Here is a 12,002-nt window from a genome sequence, read left to right on the forward strand (position 1 = left end):
CGCGTGGGAGAACGTCAAAATCAGCCGTCAAACTGGCCCAAGCCTTGATCGCTGAATGGAACAACATCTCTCCTCGAATTATCCGCCGGTTTACGAGTTCCATGCGTCGACGCTGCAATGCTGTTTACTTCGCAAACGGTGGCCATACCCGTTACTAATGGTGTTACTTTTGAAATTGACCCGCACGTCATTTACAGTCGAATAAAATCAACTGAACGCAAAGTTTTATAATGAACCATGACTGCACTTTTATCAGAATTGATCAATTACTTTATTCGTACATGATTGGTAAGGTTTTATGAAGGTTTTTATTAATTAATCACAGAGTAAAGTAGTGTTACCTTTCTTTTTTTGTTTAGTATAGAAGAGCTTCTGTGATTCCGATCAATGGGACTTGAAGGAAATATGACTTCTATGACAAAGTCTTCAGCCATGGTGATAACGGACCATGGAACAAACATATCATCGTTTTCAAGATTACAAGAAACGGAAAATGGCTATGCTACAGTTTCAAGTGGTTGTTGCTCCCAAGAAGACATCAACATTTTGTCTGAGAATGGTCGTCGGTGTCAAATGGTAAAAATTCTTTTGCTGACTCTTGTTCCTATCCTTATTCTGAGTGGTATAACGTTGGTTGGCGTTATTGAAAACACCCCTGATTATGCTGTGAAAAGCGCTATACAGAACGGGATCCATACCAGCCTCGAAGTGGGAAGCATTATCCATAGACTCCAAATAGAACGTGGTGTTAGTGTTACTTACTTAAGTTCGAATGGAGACTCTGTGGTATACGATATGCTTTTATCAGTATATGTGTTAACAGATAAAGCTATAGAAGAAGTTCCAGTATGGCCGTCCAATAATGATATTTCAACTTATTTTAAGTCAAAACTCGCCTACTCGAAACGAATACTGAAATTCCGCGAGTTAGTCATGAATAACAATGTTACCTTGTTTCGGGTTATTGAGTTGTATTCTGAACTAAATGCTGTTATCATTGAGTGGATCGCTGGGGTTGTAAATCTTGCATTGACTGGACAGCTTTCGAGATCAATGATTGCATACCACATGCTTTTGTTAGCTAAGGACGAGACGGGTGTAGAGAGAGCAATTGGGAGCTCTTTCTTTGAAAAAGGTAGGTAGTTCTAAATCTTATTTTTATAAAAATGTCGAATGCTTAACGTTTCTTGGATCCACAAAATTGGCCATGAAGACTGATTATTTCGTGTCCCCTCCACAGATATTACAATATTAGTAGAATTCTCCTCACAAAAACATATAGTCGCAATGACAGTCTTAATTTGATAAAAAGTAATAGACATTAATTACCTAAGAGTTTATTTGAATTTGAAAACGATAAACATTTTTTTTTCTTGCAGGGAATTTTTCCAATGACGAGCTGGTGGTATACGTGGAGAAGAAATTTAGTGCATCTACTTACACAGCATTGTCCATGACCTACTCTTCACTTGTGTCGTCAATGATTAAAGACCGGTTTACTGGCAGTGAATTACACATACGTATAACAGAAATGAGACAACATATTATTGACAATGACATATCGAACCATTCGTCTTTGAACTGGTTTGCCAACATGACTTCATATATCAACATCCTGAAGGATGTTCAGGACACCATGGCAACAGTAAGTCACAAAACGACAACAACAAAAATGCTGTGTTAAGGCACAATCTCCGCCCATGTTATTGTTATACACTTAAACAATAATATCATAGTCATGCTACTTACCATAATTTAGTTAGGTTGTGAATAATAAATGGTTATGCTTCTTACCACACTATACTCAGTTTATACACTTTAAACAATATTAATATCTCATGGTCATGCTACTTACCACAATATACTCAGTTTATACACTTTAAACAATATTAATATCTCATGGTCATGCTACTTACCACAATATACTCAGTTTATACACTTTAAACAATATTAATATCTCATGGTCATGCTACTTACCACAATAAGTCAATGACAAAGAAACTACAGCATCCGAATCTGTCAATGTTGTTAATTCATTCAACATATCTATTCATGAGTTAATTCTAGCTCATTAGTAAGTATTCTATTTCGTATTATGGTATTGGACATGTGTGATGCTTATTTGTATACCTAGGGGTTCCTTTGATGTTTATCAATTACAGTTTGCAATATGACATCATCTACCTTAATGGCTCAATATGTACATGGTGGATGTCGTCCATGAACATCTCCATTTTTGTTTCTCTTAATTTTTTATCATTTGGAGCGGTAAGGGTGGTAATGTTTTGCCTTAGTTTCACTAATTCAGGATTGAATTAAGACAATGTTGGCCTGGCAGTATTTTTATCGTATTTTATTTGTTTTGTTTGTTTTCCATGGTTGGGATAAAATTGATTAGATCATATAGGACGCTGAGAGGATCAGCTATTAACATATGTATCAGATTTTATATCAAGTTATATCTGACATATAAATCTCAAATACTGTGTACATGTAGTTTTTATTTGTTTTGTTTACATTTCTTCTGTCCGTAGAAGATTCTTTCAGCACTGAAGACAGAATTGGAAAGCAACTACAAGGATTATTACATAAGTATTGGGCTTATGGTGGGAGCAGTCATTCTCTACCCACTTATCCTTGTCGTGGTCTTCAAACTCACAAACAAGATTCAGCTGGTTGCTATATCCCTGAGTGTAAGTTTAAATACATTCCAGGAAACGTAATTGAAATGCTGTGAGTATTATTGTTCTTCTATCATAAATGAAATTTAATTGAGGAACAACAACACGATATAACCAAAGCAACATATCTATTTGTTCCCATTTAGGCCCAAACAGCACTTCTTAGGAAGGAGAGGAAGAGAAGCGAGGCTCTTTTGTGTGAAATGCTTCCTACTACTGTAGCAAAGAAGTTGATGGCAAATGAAAAGGTTGAACCACGAATGTACAAATGTGCGACTGTATTCTTCTCAGACATCGTTGGTTTCACGACGATTTGTTCCGGCTGCACTCCCCTGGAGGTTGTCGACTTCCTGAATATGCTATACAACACATTTGATTCTAAATTAGAGGAATATGATGTCTACAAAGTTGAGACCATAGGTAAACATGATATACTGCTAATTTGTCTTATAAACGCACGATATAATAGTTATTTTCTGTGGTGTTATTGCTTTTGTACGGATTGCATGTATATTGTTTATAACATCCGATGTTTTTACTAACAATGTACGTCCTCGCAACAACCAAGATTCATTGGCGACAGAGTACACCCTCATGTTCATTTGTCACACAAGTATTAATTGGTTTGTCTATGTTAGCAAATAAATTGCCGATTTTGACATTCACAACGACTTTCACAAAAGCATATGGCCGTGAGAACTATTTCAAGGTATATGATATATGTAATATCATGTAAGCATTGTTTATTTAACTTCCCACCATTTGAAGGATGCGTAGATAAATGATAAAGTACTAAATTTTTTAATCCTATGAAGCGACTTAGAAAAATCTTAAGGAATCGTAAAAAGTCAAAAACTAGACTGAAAGTGATCTTTCCTTACATTCAAATAAATTGAAAATACCATTAACTCAAAGTTATGAATTTAGATGAACGTCAAATGTATAAATATATTCTGAGCAGTGCCAGTATTTTAATTAATTAACACGTGCATGTAACGGCAAACCTCGAGGACTTTTAGAATACAATAAAGGGATGGGTTGGGTGACTATATCAAAACCTTCGTGGTGATTTGATTTCCCGCTAATTCCTATTATTTCTAATTAGGTCAGGCCATGAACACAATTGGCTTGCCTTTTGCGAACCTGACAAGTAAGGGTATTAAATTTAAATGATCCAAAATTAATCAGCCTAAATGATATACAATTCATTTACAAAAGAGGATTCAAGACAGTTTGCACGATTTAAAACGTTTCTTTTGACCCATCCCCCGAGCCGATTAATAGGTATATATTTCTGATTGGTACGACATTGATTTTTTTGTTCTTTTATGGATGTTATATTAATACATTGGTATTAGGCTGAAAGGCGAACCGGTCATATTTCCTTGCGACATAAAATATACATCGCCTAAGCTAGAAACCATGCTTATAGCGACAGTAGCACAATTTACACCTTGTTTATGGTTATATCTGTGGCTATAAATGCTTTTTATTGACTGATGGTACCAGTGACAAATGGCCATCGCTTTGCAACATCAAGATGGAATAACAAAAACAACACATGATTTATTTTCAGTGTTATTTGCTTTGAGATGTTGTCGACTCATTGGCTTCGGTGAAAGTTCACATAAACAAATATACCTTTATTGTTACATGATCGCACATTACTTGCAACGATTTACATTCCGGTGTCATTGTAATATTATCAGTCGATTTGATAATCACGATTTTCGTTCAAGAAGTCGTAAACTGACGGACAAACTCGTAACACAGGGTTTCAATAGAGGAAATTTAATGAAAATTATGGGGAAGTTTTATGGTCACCATAGTGATCTCATTGAGAAAAATCATATTTCCTTCTGCGATAAGAAAACAGGAGGGTTTGACGTTCATTAATTTGCCTGTTACTTCCGTTGGATTTTATTCTCATTAGAGAACGTGATAATTACTTGCATTGGCCAAAATTTACATGGTGGGGGTAGTCGACGACGCAGAAGACGCTCGCACTTCCGGCTCCGGAACATCTGTTCTTATTATCCTTAGACTTTTTTCAGGAGTCTCCCTATTACTCTTTCGTTTGTTTATATGTTTTAGTTTTGTTGAAATTGAGCTCTGATTATGATTATATTGATATTTTCTTGTTGTTTTCATAGGTTGTTTCGAGGAAGAGCTCCAATATTACCGCTTTTAAATTAGCTTTCACAATATAATAAGGTGCAATTTACAAGGGTCCGCAATTTTGGCAGTCTCTGATAATGATCCGTGGTGGTTTAAAGCCCGGGTATTCCTGTAATGTAGTGGTTGTGCGCATGAACAAGATATTTGTATGACTATATAGGAGTAACATAACTAAAATACTGAATCCCCATCAACCACTCCTTCCCTCTTCCTCACCCTCCAGAAGCACACCTCACCAAAGTGTTATCAAAATGGAAGTTCCTACTCACTGTTTAACGTCCAGCATTATGGTAAATTAATGAGCTGTTCAGCGTTCACTTGTATATAACCGGGTCGGATGTCTTGCTGGGGGCCTCGATACCCTGGTAGCTTGATTCCATTTTGCACAATCACATGGCAGCTTACTTGAACATATCGTAGCCTCTATGGCCTACCATTTGAATCTTTTGTGATAATATGACCACACGTAAGATTTTTAGCATTTGTATTTTACCTTTTAGTTTGTGTGATGTTGTTTTCTTTTTGGATCGCTGTGTGTTTTACGGGTTAAAAGCCATAATGACCTTTTATGTGTTAACGGGCTGTTAAGACTGTAATAATGATAATATTTTAACAACCACAAGCAATCACTTTGAACACAAGGAGAAGCCGTGTTTAAATGACCATGGCTGTTGATAAGACGTGAAAGAGAGGTCTATGTCCGTAACAGTCATTAGATTATGGAGACCTATAGTTAATATAACGACAATTTATTAAATCCTTTTATCGTTGCTTGGCTGTTCAATACAAAAATTATGAAATTTGATATAAACATGACAACAGAGTCACAATCCAAATTAAAATTCAATTAAACTAGGGAAGATAAAAACAATATTTACACGGAGACGCCTGAAAAGAACAATAGGACCATGTGTTCAGGAAGAGTAAACATCTCATGTTTCATCGACGACACCCACTATGTCAATCTTTGTCAGTCAAAGTAAGTATTATCATGTTCTCAAATGAGAACATGGTGTTTAGCAACGTTCTGGATAAAAAACGGTACTTGAAATGGAATATTATCAGTACGTGTTCTTTATTAACAGCAGTTTGTTTGAGAATGGTTCTAGATCAGACATTATCACTCTGTAATTTTGGACATATTTTTTTCTTTTTTTTTTTTTTTTTGACACGTGCTTTCTGACATGTCAACAAAACAAATACTATGACATATATATCTTATAAATCTTATCATTACAATTAAGCGGGAAGATATAGCTTCAACAATCTATTTCTTTTGGCTAAAAACTAATATTAAGGAATTTCAAAGTTCTGAAAGCACTTGAGTGACGTTATTGTCTACAGCAATGAAATCAAAATGGCAATATTGAATATTACGAAATTTTTCAAAGACTTCTAATTTAATTCATTTGGAATTTTTACAATTTTCGAATGTTTGGCTATCTTATATTTAATGCTGATAATCATATGTTAGAAATTAGAACAGAAATCGCATTTTACGGAATCATGAAGCTGTGTAATGATAAAAAGTGATGAAGTATTTACAATTTTTCGCTTAATTAGTGAAGATTAATTTGCTTCCTTGGATAAAAATTTATCACTTTACAATATTGAAATAGGTTCTTTTACTGGGACGGAAAATGAATAAACAAAATGACCTTTATGTAAGACTGATGCGATTTTGCAAGCTTCGCCAGGGTGGATGTGTACATGCTCATACCTTGTAATTAATTGAGACCACTAAGTAAAGAAAATATGATAACGCTGGATGAATCATCAACTTTCATATAATTAACAGCATATTGGAGCGGAAATACAATATCATCCAGCTTTGTAAAAACAAAAAAAGATGTTGGGCACCGAATTCTCTCTGGGAGCTCTTGTTTCTTGATTCAATTATACGAAATATCTATATTTATGCAACTGTTCGATCTCAGAATACACATCTGGTATAGCATTACAAATAACATCTTGAATATGATATTGTCATATTTATGGATTAATATCTTAACAAAAGGTTCGGTAATTCGATATGTTAATGTCAGGGTCTAAACATATAGTTTATGTTACAGAGGAGTAAAACTTCCCGCACAAACATAAGCAACATATCAGCTGAAAACAAGTTCAGGTCGTTTAGATTCGTGTCTTAAGAACCTTGGTACGCGATTGTTTTTCATATGCTGACATCATGTGCTGAGTACATCTGTTTGCACGTGTTTAATTTCAATTACTAGGTACGATGTTCATATACAAATCTTTTAAATCATTTATTTTGATGTGTTGATTGTTGTGAGAATTATCACGATTCCTATGGTTTGCACATGCTGATTTAAAAACATCTGGAGTAGATTTCATTACTATTGCTATCTGACCTGATTTAACTTTATTGATGTCCGACCGCAAAAAAAAAAAAACAAACAAACAAAAAACAAAACAAAAAAACAAAAGCAAAATAAAAATATTTTTATAACCTCGTTTTGTAAGTAAAGTAGGGATCAAATATGTTGTTTACACTCTTTCGAACGGGTGTCATCAATAACGAGGACGCTTACTTTTCCGGAATATCTTGTCTTAATCTCATTGTACGTTTTGAGGAGTTTCCTGTGTAAATATTTCCTGTTTGTCATATTTTGTCATAGTTTTATGGAATTTAAGTTTGGATTATAATTATGTTTGTACACTGCATTTTCTCATTGTGTTTCATAGTACTTCTTATGAAAATTACTAATTTTATTGACTTACAATTCGTACATCTTCCCACCTAGATATGTGACATTTCCTACATTAGCATATGTACTTGACGTTCGTACTGACATTATCAGATATATGAGAATTGCGAAATTTATTTCTATCATTTTTCCCTCTGTCGCTTCCAAGGTATCCAAATATAGTACCTATGCTTCACTAACGAGTGCTAGAGGGCCAAAAGGCTGTATAATGCAGGTCAAGATTGTACAAAATACATTCAAGTTAAAAGAACCATTTCATAAATAAGAGTGAGATACAGTACAGCCAAACAATAGTAAACTTCATCATACAGCTGTTTCAATTAATAATGTCGCTCTACTGTATGACCTTAATTTGTATTGAAATGTGCTGTTTAATTGTGTGTCGTTTGTAAATGTTCATCTAAATATCTTTTCCGGAGAATAATACATCGGTGTAAGTAGCTATATAATGATCATTTATCATAACTGATAGGATTTTGCAATTTTTGCTAAGGTGATGCGTACATGGTCGTGTCTGGAATACCGGAACTTAATGGAGACCGTCACGCGAAGGAAATATCGTTGATGGCACTGGCTATTCTCGATGCCTGTTCTGAGGTAGAGGTTCCTCATCTCTCTAGGGAAAATATCGGCCTTCAGGTCAGAATTGGCATAAATACAGGTAAGCTATGTCGTTGTTAATGCTATCATAAAAAAATCTAAAACGAAGCGATCAATTGTTTCGTAGTGATATTTAGAAATTTCATAGATTTATAGGGGAAAAAACCAGAAAAGAAGAAAAAAATCCAACTTTGAAAGAACAAAGATAAGATCAAACAAGAGTGATCGCCAAGATCATTCTCAGATCTCTTGTTACATAGCAGAATCTTTTGAGCTATTGGCGATCGTGTAAAAATCATCCGTGATATTATGGTAGAGTTCGAACTGGCGATATGAAAGGTTTCGATTCGCGAATACGTGTGGAGTTAAAGACTGGCCGTTTATTATCCCTAATATTAAACATTTAACGTTAAATGGAATATGCTATATACTGGTATAGCCTATTTGTGATACAAGATTTTCACATTCAGTGCGCTTCGTAATCGCTAACCTAACGTACTGGGCAAGTATTTATTAAAGTGATGATTGAGAGATAGTGCTCGGTGAACCACGAGTGTTCTGCTGTTTGTTTAATTCCTCATTTCTACTCTCCTTGTAGATGTATCTCACTTAACTAGTACATCTATTAACGGAGGACTTATTTCAAAACAATTATGCTGGTATTTGAAATTATCCAGTTGCATCAAGTCACAGATGTGGTATTGCATATTACATGATATGTACACGATGTCTGAACGATACGTGCAACTGGACGAAATTAGTTATCATACATCTGTGCTCACGTTGTGCGGTTCTATCGCGCAGATATGCGGTTCTATTTTCATTGATACATATGTAGAAATAACTTATAGATAAATGTGGACTAGGGTTTATTTTCTTAAAATGCAGCATACATCTTAATTAAGCTATAGGTTAGACATTTGACGATGTATCAGGTACAGGCTAGCACTTAAATAAACTCATATAAAAATGTATAATTATTATTATGACATTCCTATAGGCCCATCAACACATAAAAAGTCATTAGGGCTATCAACCGAAAAAAACCGGTAAAATATTCAAAAGAGAATTCACCACAGAAGGGACAGATTTGGGTCGTCGTGTTGTTTCCGAATTTGACAAAAATACATACAAAATGTTTTTGATTGTGAAAATTTAAATCTATTTTCATCTGCCTGAATTAGTAGTTGATTCAAACATTATTGCAGTTGTCTTTCGATGGTATTCATATGTTTAGATTGAAAGCATATAATGAAGTCATCGACATAGAGAGCGCCCTCCATTGAAGGCGTTAATGTTTTGACAATACTGTTAATTTTAAGTCCAAAAAGTGCAACCGAAGAATTGTTTTACACCTGCTGATGAACATCGGGGTCGTTCCATTCCGGACCTGAAATACTCTATCTAATTGAAAATTTGAAATAAAAATTGGTAGGTTACCTTTACTACCTATATCGTGCAGATATCTCATTATGCCGTATTTCCACGTTGTATCGTAAGCCTTTTCCAAATCGAAGAAAACAGCAACCAAGTGCTCCTCAAGCCTCACGCACAAAAGTTTCAAGTCTAACCAAATGATCGTTGGTACCTTACCTGATCTTAAAATGTAATTAAAAATATCAAGAAGTCTTACAATGTGTCACGTATACAGGTAATTTGTATTGTCTGAGGCACATCACTCGCCGAGGTGTGAAAGTATGGGATATAAAGACTAATCTAATTAACACATGGTCCAGTGTCATTTCGAGAAATGTCAAATTTAGAATCACCTACGAACATCAAACACGCCCATTTCGCGAAGAGAAATAGTATGTTTCTCAATGAAATCACTTTGACGACCGTAAAACTTCCCTATAATTGTCATTAACCTGCATTCTTTGAATCCCTGTGTTACTACGCCCTAGTATAGATATGAATATCGATTTTTAAGACTATTTTCATTTAACGCAGTTTTATTGACTTCTATCAGGACCAGTTGTTTCCGGTATAGTTGGAATAAAGATGCCAAGATATTGTTTGTTTGGTGACACAGTAAACGTAGCAGCAAGAATGGAATCAACAGGACAACGTAAGTAAATTAAAAATAACTTTTCAAAAACAACATCAACGCCATACTCGAGTCGACCATACATCAGACAAACACAGAAAAGTCGATAAAACAGGAAAGTTGGTTCATTTTGGTGTATGTTAATATAGTGATAAAGTAAGATACTGATTTGACTGGTTTAACGTCCTCGCAACAGCCATGAACACAGGAGTAGGCAATGACTCACGAAAACAAAATGCAGACATGAAAGAATGGAAAAACAGAAAAACCAATGGTTAACACCGTGGCAGCAAATATATATTGTTCTCTTCAATGTCCCCATAGAAGAAGACATGGAAGAAAATCTCAGGTCTTTCGGGACTCACTTTAATTTGTTTGCTTTGATCATGCAGTGGAATGCAGCAGACCTTATTCTTTTGTTCTTGTGTAGCACTTTTCTGATATGATATAACAGACGATATATCAATATATATAATTCCATCATAAAACCATGGACCAGAATTCAACAAAGTTAGAAATATATTCTATCAAAACGTGGTGCTACTACATTACACCAAAAGAATTGGATCTAAGTACAAATACAATTAGACCAAACAAAGCATTGCGCTGTGAAAAATAGCGCCAACAAATGGCAACAGATTTTACCAGTCATCGGTATGTTAAGGGGTTTTACGCGCTCACAGCAGCAGAGGGTCCATTATATACAATAAATATTGTTTTGTGTTTAGCATAACATTATAGTCGAAACGTGCCTAAATAAACACACTAGATGATGTTTAAGTTACAAATTCCCTAAACTGAATGTATGATTGAAGTTCCTTTATGATTCTTACATTTTCTCTACAGCTCAAAAAATACAAATTTCTGAGGCGACAGCGACTGCTTTAAAGAAATATGATGGTTTCCAAACTCAGCGACGAGGAATGATAGAGATCAAGGTAAGTTCATCCCAGAATTTTGTAAATTTGAGGCATCCTTCCTGCTCTTTCATACTAGCTTCTTAATGGTCTTGCTTTTCATTTACATACGAACACAATGCTATCACAAACATGTCGCAGCTTTTTAAAACACATACTAATTAAATGCATTGACTTTGGAGACTTGAGTAGTCCTAAAATGGCCATAGTTGTAAGTAGGACGTTGAACGTTTTAAACCAAACACTTACAAAATTGTATTCTGATTGCAGATAAACTGTATTTATCAGCATAGCCCTTGTACGTATCGCCAGTATAGCGTTATGCTGTATCCCACCCGACGTCTGATGTTTTCTTTATTCATTCCAGGGCAAAGGGAAAATGCTGACGTTCTGGCTGGAGAGGTCCATTAGAATAACCAGTCCTGGATACATGTTTAACATGCAATCGGCTTTGCCTATTGTTGTTGTGGAATAGATCGAATTGTATACCATTGATATGATTAACAATGTTGCTGTGAATATGGAACAAATATGTAAAGCGATACATTTTCTAAGAGTGTAAAATTTTACAAGAATTATGTTCATTCAAAATAATCTTATGATGGTGAAAACGAGGCATACCAAACCTAGGTTGTCGATTATGATTGTGCTGTGTTGAATTGACAAAAAAGATCCTGATTAGAACAGTGGACACAGGTTAAAAAAAACACTGCAAAGTTCTTTTATGATGGCAAAATTCGATACAATATTATTGAACCTGTGTATTCTGTTATATTTTTTTTCGTGGGGGTTGGGGGGGGGGGGGTGGGAGAGGGGAGGGGGGATGCGTGTGATTTTTTAGTAATGGAGC

The 12,002-nt window shown here is 35.1% G+C and overlaps 1 protein-coding gene across 1 annotated transcript; it reads left to right on the forward strand.

Annotated features, from left to right (window-relative positions):
• Window positions 1–405: 405 nt before the first annotated feature.
• On the forward strand, window positions 406–11,627 carry LOC132561594 (uncharacterized). Its single transcript, XM_060226292.1, has 8 exons — window positions 406–1,135; window positions 1,380–1,645; window positions 2,535–2,693; window positions 2,828–3,101; window positions 8,082–8,249; window positions 10,158–10,256; window positions 11,082–11,173; window positions 11,520–11,627. The coding sequence occupies exons 1-8, from the start codon at window positions 406–408 to the stop codon at window positions 11,625–11,627; spliced, it is 1,896 nt and encodes a 631-aa protein (XP_060082275.1).
• The last annotated feature ends 375 nt before the right edge of the window (window positions 11,628–12,002 follow it).

This window comes from Ylistrum balloti, unplaced genomic scaffold (genome assembly GCF_031769215.1).
Source record: "Ylistrum balloti isolate Yb309-2 unplaced genomic scaffold, AGI_CSIRO_Ybal_v1 Utg371236, whole genome shotgun sequence".
In the NCBI taxonomy this organism is placed as follows: Eukaryota; Metazoa; Mollusca; class Bivalvia; order Pectinida; family Pectinidae; genus Ylistrum; species Ylistrum balloti.

Bases quoted from the DNA above. Each gene is read 5' to 3' on its own strand.
- LOC132561594 (XM_060226292.1), top strand. From the start codon at position 406: ATGACTTCTATGACAAAGTCTTCAGCCATGGTGATAACGGACCATGGA. The intron at 1,136-1,379 runs GTAGGTAGTTCT...TTTTTCTTGCAG, and splicing joins GAGCTCTTTCTTTGAAAAAG to GGAATTTTTCCAATGACGAG. The intron at 1,646-2,534 runs GTAAGTCACAAA...TTCTGTCCGTAG, and splicing joins TTCAGGACACCATGGCAACA to AAGATTCTTTCAGCACTGAA.